The sequence below is a fragment of the Anthonomus grandis genome, chromosome 3 (genome assembly GCF_022605725.1).
Source record: "Anthonomus grandis grandis chromosome 3, icAntGran1.3, whole genome shotgun sequence".
In the NCBI taxonomy this organism is placed as follows: domain Eukaryota; kingdom Metazoa; phylum Arthropoda; class Insecta; order Coleoptera; family Curculionidae; genus Anthonomus; species Anthonomus grandis.
Window position 1 is genome coordinate 31,201,898 of NC_065548.1, and position 18,364 is coordinate 31,220,261.

General features: G+C 36.1%; 3 protein-coding genes across 3 annotated transcripts in view; all 3 read right to left on the minus strand.

Moving 5' to 3' along the window:
* Positions 1-5,122, minus strand: part of LOC126734375 (anoctamin-6-like) — a 50,230-nt gene extending 45,108 nt beyond the window's left edge. Inside the window, exons 1-6 of the mRNA XM_050437974.1 lie at positions 4,912-5,122; positions 4,653-4,852; positions 4,383-4,593; positions 4,096-4,301; positions 3,867-4,027; positions 3,458-3,548 (exon numbers count right to left, since the gene is read on the minus strand). Coding sequence (XP_050293931.1) covers positions 3,458-3,548; positions 3,867-4,027; positions 4,096-4,301; positions 4,383-4,593; positions 4,653-4,852; positions 4,912-5,082 — 1,040 coding nt within the window. The 5' untranslated portion in view covers positions 5,083-5,122. The remainder of the gene's footprint in view (positions 1-3,457; positions 3,549-3,866; positions 4,028-4,095; positions 4,302-4,382; positions 4,594-4,652; positions 4,853-4,911) is intronic.
* LOC126734377 (chondroitin sulfate synthase 1) overlaps positions 1-18,364 on the minus strand; it is a 493,776-nt gene that overhangs the window by 339,412 nt on the left and 136,000 nt on the right. The window lies entirely within an intron of this gene.
* Positions 9,485-10,270, minus strand: LOC126734647 (uncharacterized). Its single transcript, XM_050438345.1, has one exon. It carries the CDS (start codon positions 10,268-10,270, stop codon positions 9,485-9,487), a length of 786 nt encoding a protein of 261 aa, XP_050294302.1.

Genomic DNA, 18,364 nt, shown 5'->3' on the forward strand with positions numbered 1-18,364 from the left:
CCACAATTGTTTATTGCTATGTCACTTTTGCAAGTATCTACACATACATATTGCTTTCTATTTTCTAGATATGTTCTAATTAAATTAAGCACAGTACCCCTAAATCCCATTTGTTCAAGCTTACTAATTAATATGTTATGACTAACAACATCAAATGCCTTCCGAAGATCGATAAAAATCGCAATTACCATATTTCCTTGATCTAGTTTTTGTGAAATGAAATTGGTTAGGTCAAAAGTAGCACTAAGTGTACTACTGTTAGCTAGAAATCGCTTGGTACTTCCTAATCTATAGGCTTTCTGGACTTTATTATGAGGGACTTTTAATACATTAGCAATTTTCTTGACAATCTCAGCGACATTTTCATTATTTTTAAAGGGAACTCCATGTATAACAACATTATTCTTTAATTCATGTTGCTCTCTTTTATTCAACTGCCTCTTTATGATATAGATTTCTTTTTTAAGTTCTGCATTGATATTAACCTGCTCTTCATATTTATCAAATAGCTTGTTAAATTTAATTTCCATTTCTGAGAGCTTAGCCATTACGTTGGCTATTGTATATGTGTCTTTAGACTCTGTAGCATCTCTGGACGGGTTTGAACATTTATTACATTTCTATAAGGAATTAGATCGCTCCACCTTCTTGAAAGCCGTTTTACCTAGCTTTAAACACTCTCTGTGTGACCATTTTTCACAATGGTCACAACAGAGAGCTTCGTCATTGTCTCCCACATTCTTACGGCAAATATCACAATCGTCTGATGAAGAAGGCATATCGAACCAAAAAACCAAATATACCGCACTAGAGTTAACTAAAATAAATACCTTGAAATCCAAAAACCACTGCACTACATTCGATATTCTACAGGTGTGCGATGCGACGAGACGGCCAAAAAATTCCCATGTATTGTTATAATTATTGTAGGTATGTACGTATATCAGTATATCGGAATACAATGGGAATCCATTGACTATCTTTAATGTTCTAATTACTTGAAACTTAGAAGCTAGACCTGAATTTCAAGTTAACCATTCACTAGAACAAACTTTACAAATACTGTATAACAAAAATTACTTATATAAGTCAATTTGATCTCAGTAAAACTTAGGAAAAAAGAGAATAACTACGGGACGCGTGTATATTAAACTGACTTGTACTGAATTCAGAAACTTAATATATATTTAAATTCCTTAAATATATATTAAGTTTATGAATTCGATAAATAACGCTATTAATACGCCAACTATATAAGTTATAACATTGCTATACTTTTGTTTACCAATTTTGTAAGAAAAAAATTTCCTTTCTCAAAAATTAGCTCTGTGTTTCCCCTGTATATAATAGGTAAAGAGAGATGATTTTGTAATGTGACTGATATTGTAATGTCTAAAGTCTAAAAAAAATATAAGAAATTACACTAATAAAGTTTATTTCAGTCAAATATAATCAAAAATATTTGTTTTTTTTTAATAAGACAACATAGAATATTAATTTTATAAGAGAATATAAAATAGTTCAATACTCTCTACCTACATATTCCATACTCTATTGTTAAATTTACCTAGAATCCGGCTAGAAAATACTTTGCGGAAGAAAGTAAATCGCTTTGAAGAGACCTGAAAACTCGTAAATGCAATAAATAACAAAATGAATGTGCAATTCAAAATTGAACAAATTCTTTTTCAGCAAAATGTCAAACAAGTACTAGCAGCACCATCTAAACTATATAAAATAAAAATACACATATTCGTCTACGTAGAAATCTAACTTAGTGAGCATTATAGTTGAAAATATAGGCAATAGATGGACCAGTGGCGCAAGATGATTTGGTCTTCTGGGTTCGATTGCTATTTATTAGATTTACAATTTATAAACTAAAATAAATATATTTCGCAGTGATTGCAATCTTGTAATGTTTACTTTTCTACTGCTTCTAAAAATCTTTCTAGAATATAAAATTAAGTAGCCGTTCAATTTTAATTTGATTTTATTCACACTTTGTACTTTATTTTGGGGGATATCCAAATATATTTTTGTGTGTTGTTATCATTGTTCATGATATATAATAAAATTTCCATTCATAAAAAAAAAAAAGATTTTATAAACTTGTTAGATAGTACATACATAACCATTTTCTTCTATTATTTATTCAATGAAATAATTTTTAGAACAAAATTTTAAATTCAATTCAGTTTGTTATTTCTTATAGTACACTGCAGTATATTGTACAGGGTTTTTCCCCATATATTGATTTCCCCTCTACCTCTACCGGGGTTATAACAAAAATTTTAAAAAATAATATTATACAAAACTTTTGGAGTTTACTTACAATTTTTGAATCCGACGTCAAGAAATTTTTTTCTCTTTTAGAAATATTAAATTCTGACAGATGGTCAGTTTTTTCTTTTGGAACACCCTGTATATGACTTCATAGGTAAAAAGAGAGGAATTTTCTGATTTAAAATAAAGATGATTCAACTACTTTTAATTAAACCGTTTTGTAAATATCGTGCTCCAAACTTTAAAAAAATTAAATATTGATCTAATAAAATAATTAAGATCTTGGTAGGCGGTGCAGTGTTATTGTTAGACATTTGCTAGAAAAACAAATAATTCTATTATAAATTATATTTAGCGAAATCATAGACAATTTACAATAATTACATAATATGATGCAAAAAATTGAACAAGATTATATCCATTGTATTATATATAACAATGGTGGTGGTCTTGTAGAGCAGTTTAGCATACTTATTTGAAATTAATTTAAAGTTAAACAATTATTATTGAAATAATGTATTTTTGTGAAAAGAAAATACTAAATCTCGCTTAATAAATATTAAATCTTAAGGTTTTATTATTTCTACCGAATTCATTTATCTTACAAAACTACTTCTGAATCATTCGTTTTCTAATAAACGTCGAACACTAACAATGAACAGCCTACCAAGATCTTATCAATATATTATTTTTTTAAAGTTTGGAGCCAGATACTTTCAAAACGGTTGCATTAAAAGTAGCTAAACTATATACATATATTTGAGACGAATTTGAACAGAAAATTCGGCTCTTTGAACTATGAGGTCTTATATAGGGTGTTTCATAAGAAAAAACTGACCATCTGTAACAACATTTGATATTTCTAAAAGAAAGTAAAGCGGATATTTTATACTTCGGAAGTCATCTTGATTGCACATTTTATGGAATCTTGATCTGGACATACTCTCTGTCATGAAACGGCAAATAGGAGAGTGTTTTTTAAAAGAGATGATCGGTGAATTATCGGCATCTAGACGTGGAAATAAAATTTCTACATAATATGGAAATCCCAGAGACTTTCTTCCAGGTTTTGGATAGCCTATGGGTTCTTCTTGTTTTTATCCTTAGTTTAGTGGACATTCTTATTTCAAAGACTAGTTAAAATTGAAACTATATGAACATTTACTATCACCTGATTGAATTATCAACGTTGATATCATTTAAGTTCCATCGGAGTTTCAGCATTGCTTGCTTTCTTTTCCATAATGCAACGAACAAAATTCCTAAAAAATAGCAGCGGATAAAACTATTATTACAGTAAGTAAAACAAGAGTGTATTTTATGTTTACAAAAAATATTCGGAATAAAGTATATTTCACCGTTGAAATATATAGATCTTGGTAAAATGTTTTCCTTCATTATTATAATTAACAATAAAAAATAAATAAATTCAGATCTACTCTCCAAAATAATTAGTGACTGGTACAGTCCTTTTGTTTCCCTAGGGAGAAAAACCCAGATTTTTTATTTAGAAAATAGAAAAATTATAATTTACTATAACCTACTATGTAAATTTTATGATACAATTTACCTAAACCTACCCCAAAGGCACATAACAACTGAATGAGCTAGAGTAGCTGGATTATCAAGGGCATAACTTATTTTTATAGCATGACATGAATTCTTTAATGGTTCCATATCACAATTATGTTCAGGCGGGCAAATCGGACAAAGATGTTTTGTGCTTTCACATACTTCTTTACTAAAATAATAATTGATTTTATAAGACATAAGTCCCAAATAATATAATGATAAAAAAATAAGTCTTACATAATAACATCTGTTTGATAGCTATAGAAGACACCCGATAATATTAAACAAACTATGCTTAGTATAGCCGCAATAGCAAGCATACTGGTGTAAAATCCAACCCATGCAAAATAAAAGGCAACTTCGCTGCCATGATATTTTTCAATAAGGTTTAATGGTTGCTGTTTGTAAAAGCATTGAAGACTAGCCCAGTATCGGTTAAGAATCTAAAATATGTGTTTTTAACAATTTACTATGTAATAACCCCATGTTGATTCAGCTGTAGTTATTAAAGGTAAAACACCTACTTGCCTATCTGTTAAGGGCTTATCCCAAGTCCACTTTGCGTTAGAATCATGTAAAGGATATGCTGCTTCTATAACACCTTTAGATTTAAGCATTTTATATCCAACATCAGTTATTACTGAAGAAAATGGAATTGTAGAGAGCATCTTCTCTGCCAATAGTATTCGTTCAGCCTCTGTATAGTCAATTGGTTTCACATTTGAAAAGGTCTTACTAAGGTAATACAAATAACTCTAAAAATAAGTTATAAGAATTTTGAACTTGTTACCCACGGCGCTCTTTGAAAAAGGGTAGTGCTAGACGTAATTGACATCATATCATTTTGAAATATTTTTAATCCAAATATGGTAAAAGGTTTTTCCTTTTTGAAATGTAAGTTATCACAGCTTAAGTCTATAACGTTTTCTTGCACATATTTATCCAAAACTGGTACTGGAACATGTATCTTGATACATAGACTCTTCTCTACGACCTAATAAAAGATTAGAAAATTCATAATTGTCCCACTTTAGAAACATTTCATGGTAATACTTGGCCATGTTCTTCTTCAATTTGCAACCCTTTTGCTTTAATATTATTTAAATATTCCTGAAGCAAATCATATTTTTCCGATACTTTGCGAATATCACTATCAACTATTAAGACAAAATCAATTTTTCGTTTCTTATCTGTAAAATAACTAGCGAATTCAGACTTATCCATAATTAGTAAGTTATGAGAAACATATATTTTGTCGTGGATATGTTTCATATTTATTTTAACAGATTGTGACAAGACTATTGTCAATTATGACATTAAAGAAAAAACTGCGATATGAAACTACGCTAATGTAATATGTTTTTATGCAGAAATATATTAATGAAATGTTTAATACGTACGAAAGCTAAATTTTGCATTTAGTTGTAACAAAAAATGTCAATTAGTAGAGAAACTAAACGAATTTCTCTACTAATGTTGTACTGCTGTTTCTTCATTGTTTTTTTAAAAATAAAAAAAAAAATAATATAATAATCTTAAAAGATTGTTTCCCAGGTAGAAGGGTGTGGTCATTTTTAAAAAAAGGTTATAATATTAAATGCTTGGCTTGATGTTAGGATTAACCGGTTTATCTGTTTGGTGGGAATAATATACAAACCACCATATGTTAATTGCACTCAGCTGAGTGGTGTTAAATTAATTTTGTCCACACTATGTCCCAAATTTGATACTACATCTATTAACCAAAATAAAATCCTCACTATTTCTATTTTTATAATTGTGGATATCACGTAAACAGAAAATTAGATTACAGAAAAAAAGTAAACAAAAATATACAGGATGTCCCAAAAGTCGACGATCAAACTTAAAGGGGAGAAGGGGGAGGTCATTTTGAATTAAAATAACTATATATGTTGTTATCCAATTGTTGACAGTTAAAAAGTTATTTAATATTTTGTACTTTTTATTAGAATTGAATGCTGACAACAATAAAAAAGTTATGCAAAATAAACAGATTATTCTACTGATTTGTTTTTAGTCATGTTTAATTCTTAGGAGTGTCCTTTAAATTTTAAAATAGTTTCAAAAACTCTGTTCTCTTCTAGTCAAGAAAAATATGATCTTAAAAACAAGTTCTGTTTTCAAAAAATATGAATAATTTTTTTCAATGGATGCTGATTCAATGAAATTAACCTTTAAAAAACTGACCCGTCCTTAGAAAATCTTGAGAAATTAATGTACAACTCGCCCATATCGAAATGGCCTTTGAGATGCGGGAAGAAAGAGTGAGAGAGTCAGTGTGCGATGAAGACAGAAAATGATAAACCAACGGCTTAAAATGGGCTTGTGGCCGTTGCGGAGAGCAAGTAAGACACACTCACGGTTTACTTTAATTTTGTTTAATCAAAAACTAAACTACAAAATAAACACATTTTACGAACTTAACTTAATTACATGCGGTTTCGATTATCCTGTGTTTGTGTCGAGAGTCTCGAGGATCGTGTGTAGAGTCCCGAGGCGATTCTTGACAGTTCACAGCTGATCGATCTCCGCCGGCGTTGCCAAGCTTCATGCATCTGGGGCGCATGTTCACAGTATGTATATTCGCCACAGGGCTCCCCCCCAGTGAGGGACCCGGCGGTTGCGAACGGTTCTGTTGAATTGCATTGGACAGCAAACGGTTGGCATATGAGTGTTCTTCTACTAGTTGATGTGACTGTGGCACATAAGCTGGTTTGAGTCGATCCATGGAAATTCGTTGTGGTTGGTTCTGAACATCTACTGTCAAGTACTTGTCATGACGCTCCAACACTCTAAAAGGGCCGGTATATGGTGGTGTCAGCGGAGGCTTCACTTTATAAGTACGGATGAACACATGAGTCGTCTTCTGCATGTCTGGGTATACATATGCTGTGCGATTTAAGTGGTTACTTGTAGGTACTGGCCGCAATGCTCCTATGGTCTGCCGAAGTCGCTGGACAAAGCTATGTTCGCAGGGATATATTCGCATGGGACGAGTAGCTGTCCGGGGAGGCAAACCGGAGTACCGTACACCAACTCTGAAGCTGTGCAATTGATATCTGGTTTAAAGGTATTTCGAAGGCTCAGTATGACCAAAGGAAGGGCTTCTACCCATGATGTTGCATCGGCGGCGATTAAGGCAGCTTTTAGTGTTCGATGAAAGCGTTCGATACACCCATTTGACTGTGGGTGGTAAGCAGTTGTCTTAATGTGTTGCACTCCAAGCAATGCATTAAGCTGGCGGAACAACTGGCTTTCAAATTGTCTGCCTCGATCCGTAGTTATCGTCGCTGGCACCCCAAAGCCAGAAATCCATGCCTCAAGCAGCTTCTGTGACACGACTTCTGCTGTTATTTCTTGAATAGGGATAGCTTCAGGCCACCTGGTAAATCGGTCGATGATCGTAAGAAGGTACCGAAAGTTTTGGTTATCTACGATGTCGATGTGTATATGAGCAAATCGGTCATCAGGCATTCCTATCGGTGCAACAGGCGTCACGGTATGGCGTCCAATTTTAGCACGCTGACATTGGATGCATTCTCGGGACCATTGTTTCACTTGGCGGTTCATGTTACGCCATACAAAGCGCTCAGAGATCATTCGCAGTGTAGTAGCATACCCCGGGTGGGACTGGGTGTGGAATTTTAGGAAAACATCCCTCTGGAACGGAGCTGGCACGTAGACTCGTATACGACCATCCTGGGCTGAGCAATAAAGCGGTTACTGACTGTCCGGTAGAATCATGTGTTGAAGGTGTAATGAGCTAGCTGGGTCGTTCAGTACCTGCTGCAGACTCTCATCTTGAGTTTGCGCTTCAGCCAACCGGTCAAAGTCGATGGTAATGGGCGCTATGATGGCGTCTACTTCAGGTCTCGAGAGGCAATCGGCAACGATGATGTCTGCACCCTGGATATGACGGATATCACTCGAGAATTGACCAATAAATTCTAGTTGGCGGATTTGTCGTGGAGACTGTCTATCATGGCGCTGCTGAAAGGCATATGTTAGAGGTTTGTGGTCGGTATAGATGACAAACTGTCTGCCTTCCAAAAAATGGCGGAAATGATGAATACCACTGAATATGGCCAGTAGCTCACGGTCATAGGTGCTGTAGTTTCGTTCAGTTCCAGAAAGCTTCCATGAAAAGAAGGCAATAGGCTGCATGTGCCCCCCTTTAAGCTGTTGCAAGACGCCACCGATGGCAGAATCCGAGGCATCAACTGACATGTTTAGTTGACAATTCGGTGCTGGGAAAATCAGCTGGCTAGAAGATGCCAACAGTTCTTTGACTCTGGTGAAGGCGGCTGCTGCCTCTGGCGTTAAAGTCAGCTCCTGCTGCTTCTTTTTCTGCTTAGATAGTAACTGGATTAATGGCATGAGCTTGTTTGCAGCGTTTGGAAGCCAACGCCTGTAAAAGTTGAGCATGCCCATAAAACGCCGCAGCTGTCGATAAGACGTGGGCTGTGGAAAGTCACGGATGGCGCTGACTTTAGCCTGTAGTGGTCGAACACCGCTTGAAGAGATTGTGACGCCTAGAAAGTTAGCTTCACGTACCCGGAATTTTGACTTGTATTTGTTGATAAGGAGGCCGTTAGCCTCTAAGATTCGAAGTACTGATGCTAGATGTCGCTCGTGCTCTGCCTCTGTCTCCGACGCAACCAAAATGTCGTCAATATACACGTACACATACGAGCATTCTCGAAAGAGGTGGTCGAGGTATCTCTGTAAAGTCTGAGCTGCATTACGCAAGCCAAATGGCATCTGGAGGAATTCGTACAGGCCAAAGGGTGTTATTACGGCTGTTTTCTGCACATCTTGCGGGCGGACTGGGATCTGGTAGAAAGCGCGTACAAGGTCGATAGTTGAGAAATATTGCTTACCATGCAACTAATTTGCAAAGTCCTGGATGTGCGGCACTGGATAACGATCTGGTTTTGTTATGGCGCTCAGACGGCGGAAATCTCCGCAAGCACGCCATTGCCCATTAGCTTTTTGAACCATATGGAGCGGACTGGCCTATGAAGACTTTGATGGTCGGATAATGCCTGCTTCCATCAGCTCGTGCAATTTAGCGCGTGTAGCTTGCAATCGATCTGGTGGTAATCTGCGTGACTTCGAGAAAACTGGAGCACCTTGCGTTTCGATTCGTAATGCTGAACTCTTTCAGGGTCATCTAGAGCCCCAGCTGGGCGATTATACGGATGCGCGGTAGACAGTTCTACTTCTGGCATGTTAACATGGCGAAAAACACAAATGATGTTTGGAATCTCTGGACTTACAAGGCGCTTGTTTTTCATGTCCACAGTAATGCCATGATGGAAGAAGAAGTCAGCTCCCAGGATAGCTGTAGTGACATCAGCGACGACGAATGTCCATGTGACTGGTTTGCCGAGTCCCAAGTTTAAAGTAAGCTGCTTCTGCCCGTAGGTTCGGATGCAAGAACCGGTGGCAGAATAAAGGCATACGGAACTGGGTTGAGTCGCTGAGCCCATCCTACGAGGGAGTACACTTAAGTCTGCGCCTGTATCGATCAGAAATTGGAGCTGGAGAGTGCTGTCTGTTATAAACAGGCGACGTGGCCTATGAGGGGCTGCAGTTGTCGCCACTACTGCACCCCTTGGTCGTTTTTTGTAAAGGTGCATGGCGGTCTGCACTTCTTTGCTAGAGCCCCAAATCTCTGATGATAATAACAGAGGCTGTGGGTGGGTGAGCTGTTGGAGGCTTTAACCTGTTGCGCCTGTTGCGTTTGCTTATTGGCAGCTACTTTCTTAGATAAAGCACTCACCTGGTCGCTTAACGCAGCCACTGTTATCTCTAGGGCGGGGCCTTCACTGATCGGCATGACGGGAAAGCTAACGCTACGCATGTAACTATCTGCCTTTTTGGCTAGTTCCTCCATATCGCCATCAAGTATGGATATGACGCCTCGAACTTGTGGTAGACGATCCAACCATAAGTTTTTAAGCACCTGTGCACTAATACTTCCCAGAGCTAAAGCTTGCATTTTATGGATAAGCTGCGTCGGTTTAAGGTCATCCAAGGTCATTTCCATTAAGCGGTGTATCCTTTCATCGGGGCCAATGCCGTATCTATCGAGAAGACGTGCTTTCAGGTCTTCATAGGCCCTACCTGTTGTTGGATTTCTTAGAAGGTCTGCCACCTCAGAAAGAACCTCGCTATTTAAACTAGCCACCGTATGGTCGAATTTGCAATTGTCTGCGGTTATTTTAGCTTGTGGAAACTGTGCTTCTAATCGGAGAAACCACAGCTCCGGTTCTGTACGCCAGAATTCTGGTGTTTTTATTCCTACCCGAGCTATTATGGACGAGTCATCAGCTTGGACGGGCACAGCAGAGGCTTGAGATGACAATGGTTGATCTGTGTCAGGCATAATGTCGTTGTTTCGTGAATGTTAGGTCCGTGAACGAAGCGAAAAATCGGTCAAAGCACTAAAGAAACTTAGGCACGAGGTCGCATAACCTAAGCGGGCACTTTGCACTTTTACTGTCGTCGGGGTCACCAATGTGGCCGTTGCGGAGAGCAAGTAAGGCACACTCACGATTTACTTTAATTTTGTTTAATCAAAAACTAAACTACAAAATAAACACATTTTACGAACTTAACTTAATTACATGCGGTTTCGATTATCCTATGTTTGTGTCGAGAGTCTCGAGGATCGTGTGTAGAGTCCCGAGGCGATTCTTGACAGTTCACAGCTGATCGATCCCCGCCGGCGTAGCCAAGCTTCATGCATCTGGGGCGCATGTTCACAGTATGTATATTCGCCACAGGCTTTCGAGGATTTTGCCACTGCGCACCCAAATTTCACTGGCTATTTCGATATTTCCGAGCTGTGGTTTCATAACATAATTAAAGACTTGAATACAGATTTGTCTTACCCAATTTCTAATGGAAAATTCTTTATTTGTACCATTGCCACATTTTTTCAAAAATACAAGAAATTGTAATAATATATTTTTATTTAATTATTAATAAGGTATTAACTACATTAAATGTCTGCCGCCTACTCTTACACATAATCTACATCGTCAAATAAAACTTCTTTTTAACCGTTGGAATCCTCGCTGGCAGTGGCGGCTCGTCAGGGGAGGCAAGGGAGGCTTAGCCTCCCCGTCAAATTGTAATGAAATAATAAAAATATTTAACAAAAATAAAAAAAGAAAATTTTTTTTTCCAAATAATAAGTACCGACTCTATAACTTCTAATACACCAATATAGCGCGAACCAGCCATACGTCATACTGTTAATTCGCCGCGACTCGCATCTTTTTTTAAACAGTTGTAAGAAAAGAGAGAAAGATAACCGGCTTCATCCACATCGACACAGAACGTGTGCGAGAACGCGATACATTACGAAATGAGAAAAGCCATATGTAGCAAGGGAGGCAAGCCTCCTCCAGCGGTCAAAATCCAACGGGCCGTGCACTCGATTTGGCGCCGACAAACGCCGTTTTCATCGCGCGAAATAAGGCGCCAAGGGAGGCTAGCCTCCGATCATCTGATTAACCTGATTTTTGTTTTGTTTTGAATTTTCAGCAGTTTTCAGTCGTTTTGATTTCGGTGATTGTCGTGTCTTTTGCCCGCGAATTTTGACAAGGTAGGTGGTTTTATCTAACGGTTTTATTGAATAATTTTAATTTTGTCGATTCATCGATTTAATTATGCGGCCGGATTTCCCTCTAGTGTTTGGTACTTAATTTAAGGTATTTATCGTATTTATTAATTTATTATTAAGGTAAGGTAAGGTAACAATTTTTTTTTAATGGCTTTTTTATTAATCATCATATCATTTCTAATGTTTGTTTGCTGAAAGATGAAAGATGGACAAATTAAATGAAATCAAACAAGCTGAAGATTTAATAGACTGGCTGCTATTAGACAATTTTAGTTCATTAAGCTTTGATGCCAAATATGTTATTAAGACTTTGGGCAGGCCTCAGCCCCATTTAATTATGTTGCGATCTGCAGACAATCGACAAAATCGCAGGATTAATTTGATTTGGTACAGCAAATATGATTGGTTGACCGGATCGGTTAAAAAAAAAAGCTTTTTTGCTGGGCTTGTCTGTTATTTTCTGTCTAAACTGAATATTCTACGTGGTCGAAAACTGGATATTCTGATTTAACAAATTTACCTCGGTCCATTGAAAGACATTTAAAATCAAAGAAGCACATTTCTTCGTCTTGTAAATTAAGGCCTTTTAGAAAACAAAATATTGCTTCTGCTTTAGATAACGCTCAAAAAGAAGCCATTATTTCTTTTAACAATCAAGTACGTGAAAACCGGTCAAATTTAAAGCGGCTTGTTGATATTACTCTTTATTTAGCTTCACAAGAACTAGCTTTTCGCGGACATGATGAGACCGAAGAGTCGATTAATCGTGGCAACTATAAAGAACTTTTGACGTTGTGGGTAAATACGATTCAAAATGAAATCATTGAAAGTTTGTCACATGTCGTCGATGAGCATATTTTCCAAGAAATTCAAGCAGTCCCTTTTTTTGCATGGGAAATAGACGAGACTACTGATATAACTTGTAATTCCCAAATTTCGATTGTTTTTAGGTATGTCAAAGACGGCAAGGTAGTAGAACGGTTTATGGGGTTTCATGGTGTTTCATCTGGGCGGACTGCAGACGATTTATTTAATCTCCTGGTTAATAAATGCGACAAATTTGATTTCAGGCGTAAGCTAATTGCGCAAACATATGATGAGGCGGCAGTCGTGGCGGGACATTTAAATGGCTTGCAAGCTAAAATTAAATCGATAGCGCCCTATGCACTTTTTACGCATTGCCATGCCCATGCACTAAACTTAGTTTTAAGCAAGGCATGCAATAATATTAAAGACTATCGTATTTTTTTCTCCAACTTGTCAGGATTTTCTGTCTTTTTCTCCCAGTCCACCAAGAGAAGTCACATCGTAAATGAAATTTGGGTTGTCGAAAGGCGGGCTTTCTAACTGCACTTATCCTTTAGCCTCCCCTTTCCAAAAACTCACAAGCCGCCACTGCCCCCTGGTTGTTATTGATCACTCTGATCGCTTCTTCTATTTTTTGACACAATTCCTGTTCAGTGCGACTTTCTGTAGCGTAAACTCATTCTTTAAAATAACCCCACAAAAAAAAGTCCAATGGGTTAAGGTCGGGGGACCGCGGTGGCCAGCGGATAGTCCCACCCCTTCCAATCCAACGATTTGGAAACTGTTGGTTGATATAAACTCTCACTACTCGAGCGTAGTGTGAAGGAGCTCCATCATGCTGCAGCCACATGTTTCGACGTGTTTCTAAGGATACGTCTTCTAGTAAGCCATTTAAATGATTTTGTAAAAAATTGAGGCAGCTTTCGCCATTGAGTCGTCTTGGTAATTCAAAAGGGCCAATTCACTTACCCTTAATTATTCCAGCCCACATGTTTATTCCAAATTGATGTTGGAAACGGGAAGCGCGCACAATTCTAGGGTTAACATATTCCCAATGATGTAAATTGTGAATATTAAATATTCCTATCCTTTGAAACAATGATTCGTCGCTCCACAAAATTCTTTGGGAAAACTGAGGGTCGGTTCTGTTGCGACGTATATATATCATATCGCGCATATATATCATATCCCTGCAAAATCGTCCTCTTGTGGCATAGTCTCCGGGTAACAATGCTTGCACCCGTTGCACATGATATGGATGTAACAGAGATCTTCTCAAAATACGATGCACCGATGAAGATGATAATCTCAAACGCCTTGCTATACGACGAATACTAATAGTCGGATTTTTTGCTACCATATTTATTATCTCATCTTCACCAATATCAACTCTAGACCTTCCTTCTCTGGGCAAATGCTGGCCAGGAATTTGACCATTCACGTTTATCCTATGAACATTTTGAAACACTCTGTAATCAGGATAATGTGCTCTGTTAGGAAATCGTGCCCTATACTCTCTAGCAGCAGCCCGAGCATTACCGTCACAAAACCCGTAGACATAATGCATTTCTGCATATTCCTGTTGGGCATAAGGCATCTTTAATAGCTGAACTAACAAATAAAAGAAAGTAGGTACTTATTAATCGCAAAGGTCGAAATGTAATAGCCCAGTATGGAGGAAAGCGTACCTAAGACTGATTTGAAAAATACCAAATCGTTTGTTATTTTTATCTCAACAAAAAAGGACAGTGCACAATATTCAAAATATTTTTAAACTGAACTTTAACGTTTCTACTATTAAGGTAAATACCTACCTTAATAATATTGGTAATAAATAAAAACCTTTAAAAGTTTTTGTGATTTTTAACAGAATTGGTACAAGTAAAGTATTTTCCATTAGAAATTGGGTAAAACAAATCTGTTTTTATTATTTATTATTATGTTAAGAATCTAGAATAATTTCTCAAGATTTTCTAAGGGCGGGTCAGTTTTTTAAAGGGTAATTTATTTTTATCACCATCCATTAAAAAAACTTACTAAGATTTCTTGAAATCAAAACTTGTTTTTAAATATTTTTTTTGGACTAGAAGCCATTCGAGTTTTTGAAACTATTTTAAAATTAAAAGGACTTCCCTAAGAATTAAACATAATCAAAAATAAAACAGTAGTTTACCGCGTTTATTTTGCATAACTCTTTTATTGTTCGCAGTATTCAATTTTAATAAAAAATACAAAAAGGTGAATAACTTTTTACCCATCAATATTTTGATAACCACATATATAGATATTTAGATTCTAAATGACCTCCTCCTTCCCCTCCTTAAGTTTAATCGTCGACTTCTGGGACACCCTGTATATTTAGGAAAATGCATCTTTTTAATTTGAATATAATTAAATTAACATTAAAAACAATTCTTTACTAAACGGATAACAAATTTAGAACATCTAACATAGTCTTGATAGGTGTGTTTAAAAACAGTTTTTTAAACAGTTATACAGTGAGGACGCGCAAGTTGGAACAAATTCATTTAAAATTCAGGGGTGTGTTCAAAAAAAATGCTTGGACACGTTCATTTTAATTTTTTGTGCGATTTTTTTGATGATGAATTAATGTATACAGGGTGGACCAAAAATGAGCTACGTTTATCAACTTAATTTATTTTAAATAGAGACATCCATTTTTATTTTATTTTTTAATTGTGTATAAAATTTTAAGTATATTTTGTATACCATGTCCTATACCTAACCTCAATATTTATTAAGAAATTTCGATTAATTTTTTTATAAATAACCATGAATTTTTGGAACAGTTTATAAAAAAAACAAAACAAAAAAATTAAAATAAATTCAAATTGTTGACCAATAACTTCCTGACAGTAACCCAGTCGATATTCAAATTCTTGTAATACTTTACTTATTGTTTGAGGCTGAATTTGTTGTATTTCGGCTCTAAATATTTTTTAATTCTTCTAAACTTTCAAGCTTATCAAAATAAACTTTAGATTTTAGATAACCACATAGATAAAAATCCAATGGGGTTAAATCTGGAGACCTTGCTGGTCATTTAATAAAACCCTCCCTTCCAATCAATCTATTTGGGAAAATGTTGCTAAGGTAATCTCGTACTGTTCACGAATAGTGTGGGGAGGGGCTCCAGCCTGTTGGAACCATACAGAATCTGTCGGGTTTTCACCATTTGGATAAAGTGCAATTAAACTAGGTAATATTTGGTTTTGAAGCAACTCTAAACTCTTCTCAACCCTTTTTTAGAGGTAAGTGCGCCCTCAATAAAATAGGGACCCACAATTGACGTGCAAACAATTCCTGTCCACATGTTTAAGTTCTTGGGAAATTGTGTGTGACTTTCCATACTCCAGTGTGGATTTTCTGGTGCCCAATAATGAAAATTTTGCCTTTTTACAGAACCATTTAAAAAAAAACTTGCCTCGTCAGTATTGAGTTATGTAGGTTGCAGTGTCCAGGTCATATTTGTCTCTAACATGATCAAAATCTCTAAACTAAACTCCGGGTGCTTATTGTTAAACAGATCGGAAACTTCGGCCTGTGTTCGAGTCTTGTCGCGATATCCTGCCAACATCAAAATGTAAATTTTTTATTTTTCAGTTAAACGCACCATACTTTCAAACTTTGCAACTGCACTTGACACTTACTGACATTTACGTAAAGTAATACATACTCTATTCATGCGATTATAAATGAAAAAATAGGTGCTTCCATTTAAAAAATTGAAGTTGATGGTCGTTGTATTTTTGGTTCACCCTGTATACATGAATTTATCATCAAAAAAAATCGCGTCAACGTATCCGAGCGTTTTTTTTTTTTGGAATACACCCTTGAATTTTAAATGAATTTGTTCTAACTTGCGCATCCTCACTGTATAGTAGTGTAGAACAAAACTGTATATGAGGAAGTGCAAGGGTACTGCATAGTACAAGCTTGGTATGCATTTATAGATTTTGCACTATTCTGTTAATCAACAGGTCATTTTTAGAATACTTTCTCATACTTTCGGTAGCAAGAATATTTGAATATATAAGCGGGATCATGAGGCAGAGCAAGGCAATTCAGTTTGACAAGACGACGAGACAACAAATACAATTCAATTCAGTTCACAGTTTAATACGAGCAAATATTTAATGTGTCTTAGTTTAGTTGCGGCGACACGAGATTTAATTTACGTTTGCTGCGCAACAATTAGTGACTGGAAATGTCATCTGGATGACAGAGTAATCAGGAAATTCTTTGAAAGAGATGAGTCAAAACAAAACCTAAACATTATGATTATTTGATTTCTTTGTTCAAACCACAAAGTTAACGATTTTTGAATATCGCAATCGAAGCGGAAGCGATGAAAATGATAACCATGATAAAACTACTCATGTAATGCCAAGATCATTGCATGCCAACATTGGAAAAAGGTCACGTTCTCCAGCAGAACCTGTAAATATATCTGTTGCTGACTATTCTCCATCGATGGCCCAACAAAGGACATCAACGTCGTTTCTGAAATTAGAGTGGACGATGGTTATCATGAAAATGATCTGGGTCGTTATGTTGGGTTGGCTACCCAGCTATATACAGAAAAGAAGAGAGAGTTGTTAGTAAATCATTGGATCCCGCCCAGAAGTTATGATTTTGAAAGTGATGCAAGCAAAAATATAATCATGCTTGGTTGGATCAATATGCACCATGGCTAGTATATTCCAAGCGACTAAAAGTGCTCTTTGTAAGCATTCTGTTTTATTCCCTCCGCCATCAACATTGTGAGAGGAATTTTGGGATCATTTATGGTCAGTCCATATATAGAGCTCAAAAATATACATGAAAACTGCAACGAGCAACCTTCACCTAACAGCGACAAATGCTGCAAAAAATGTTCTTGAAAATGTTTCTGTAGACATCCAACTGCAAAATGGACACCAAAAAGCAATCGATGAAAATAGACAAATATTGTCATAAATTATTTCTTGTATAGTATTTTGCGGTACACATGATATGCCTCTTAAGGGAAAACAAACAGATGAGGGTGTTTTATTACATTTATTGAAGCTAAGAATCAATTCAGGGGACGACAAATTAAAGAGTCTCCTGGAAAAGTGCGATCGCAATGCAGTTTATACATCGCCAAAAATATGAGGAGGTGGAAAAGATTTAAATAGAACCCGTCGCTCAGTATACGTATACTAGAGACCAGCGCATAGAAATTGGTTTGAATAGCCATAACAACTTAGACTTTTTCCGGAGAAAACTCTTTCTGAGGGAATTCGGGGGATACGAGATGAGAAAAACAGCGCTATTTACTACTATACAAATAGTTTAAAAGCTTTAAGTTTGCTTATTAACATTTAGATTTAGGGAGCAGGTCAGTATATTTCTGCGAGTGTGGTATACAGGGTGTCCGGAAAGTCAACGATAATACTGGAAGGGGCTGATGGAGCAACTCGTACCCAAGTAACTATTTGCAGTCACCTAAGTTGAGATTACTCTTATTTTTACTACTTGCAACGTTGCAAAATTTGGTTGGTTTTGCAACGACGTTTATTTTCGACCAAACTTCGACGTACTGGACCTGTATCGTAACTGTTCTAACTATGTTGTAAACTTTGCTGTTTTTACAACATATTTTTTACTATAGATGGTAGCAGTAGTAATTTACACTTAAAACAACGATGTGAAGACGTGTAATTTCAATTCGAATTTCGAATCAAAAACCCAGTAAGAACAACCTTACCTCATCGTTAGCGAATGGGTATTACATAGCTTGATCGTCTGTATTGAGCATTTTTCGCTGTAGAGGGTGCTTTTTGACATGTTAAGAATTTTAGGAAGAAGATGAAAAACAAAGGTAGAGAGAATAAAAGGAAGAAAAGATATTCAATTTAACTTGACCTACTTAATCTACATTTTTATTTTTATAATTCATGTTTTGCTTGGAATAATTGGGATTTATTATTTTTATTTTGCTTTAAAAAATAAAGAGATATAAAGACTTTGTTGTTGAAGTTGATATGGATTATGTAG

Bases quoted from the DNA above. Each gene is read 5' to 3' on its own strand.
- LOC126734647 (XM_050438345.1), bottom strand. From the start codon at position 10,270: ATGCCTGACACAGATCAACCATTGTCATCTCAAGCCTCTGCTGTGCCC.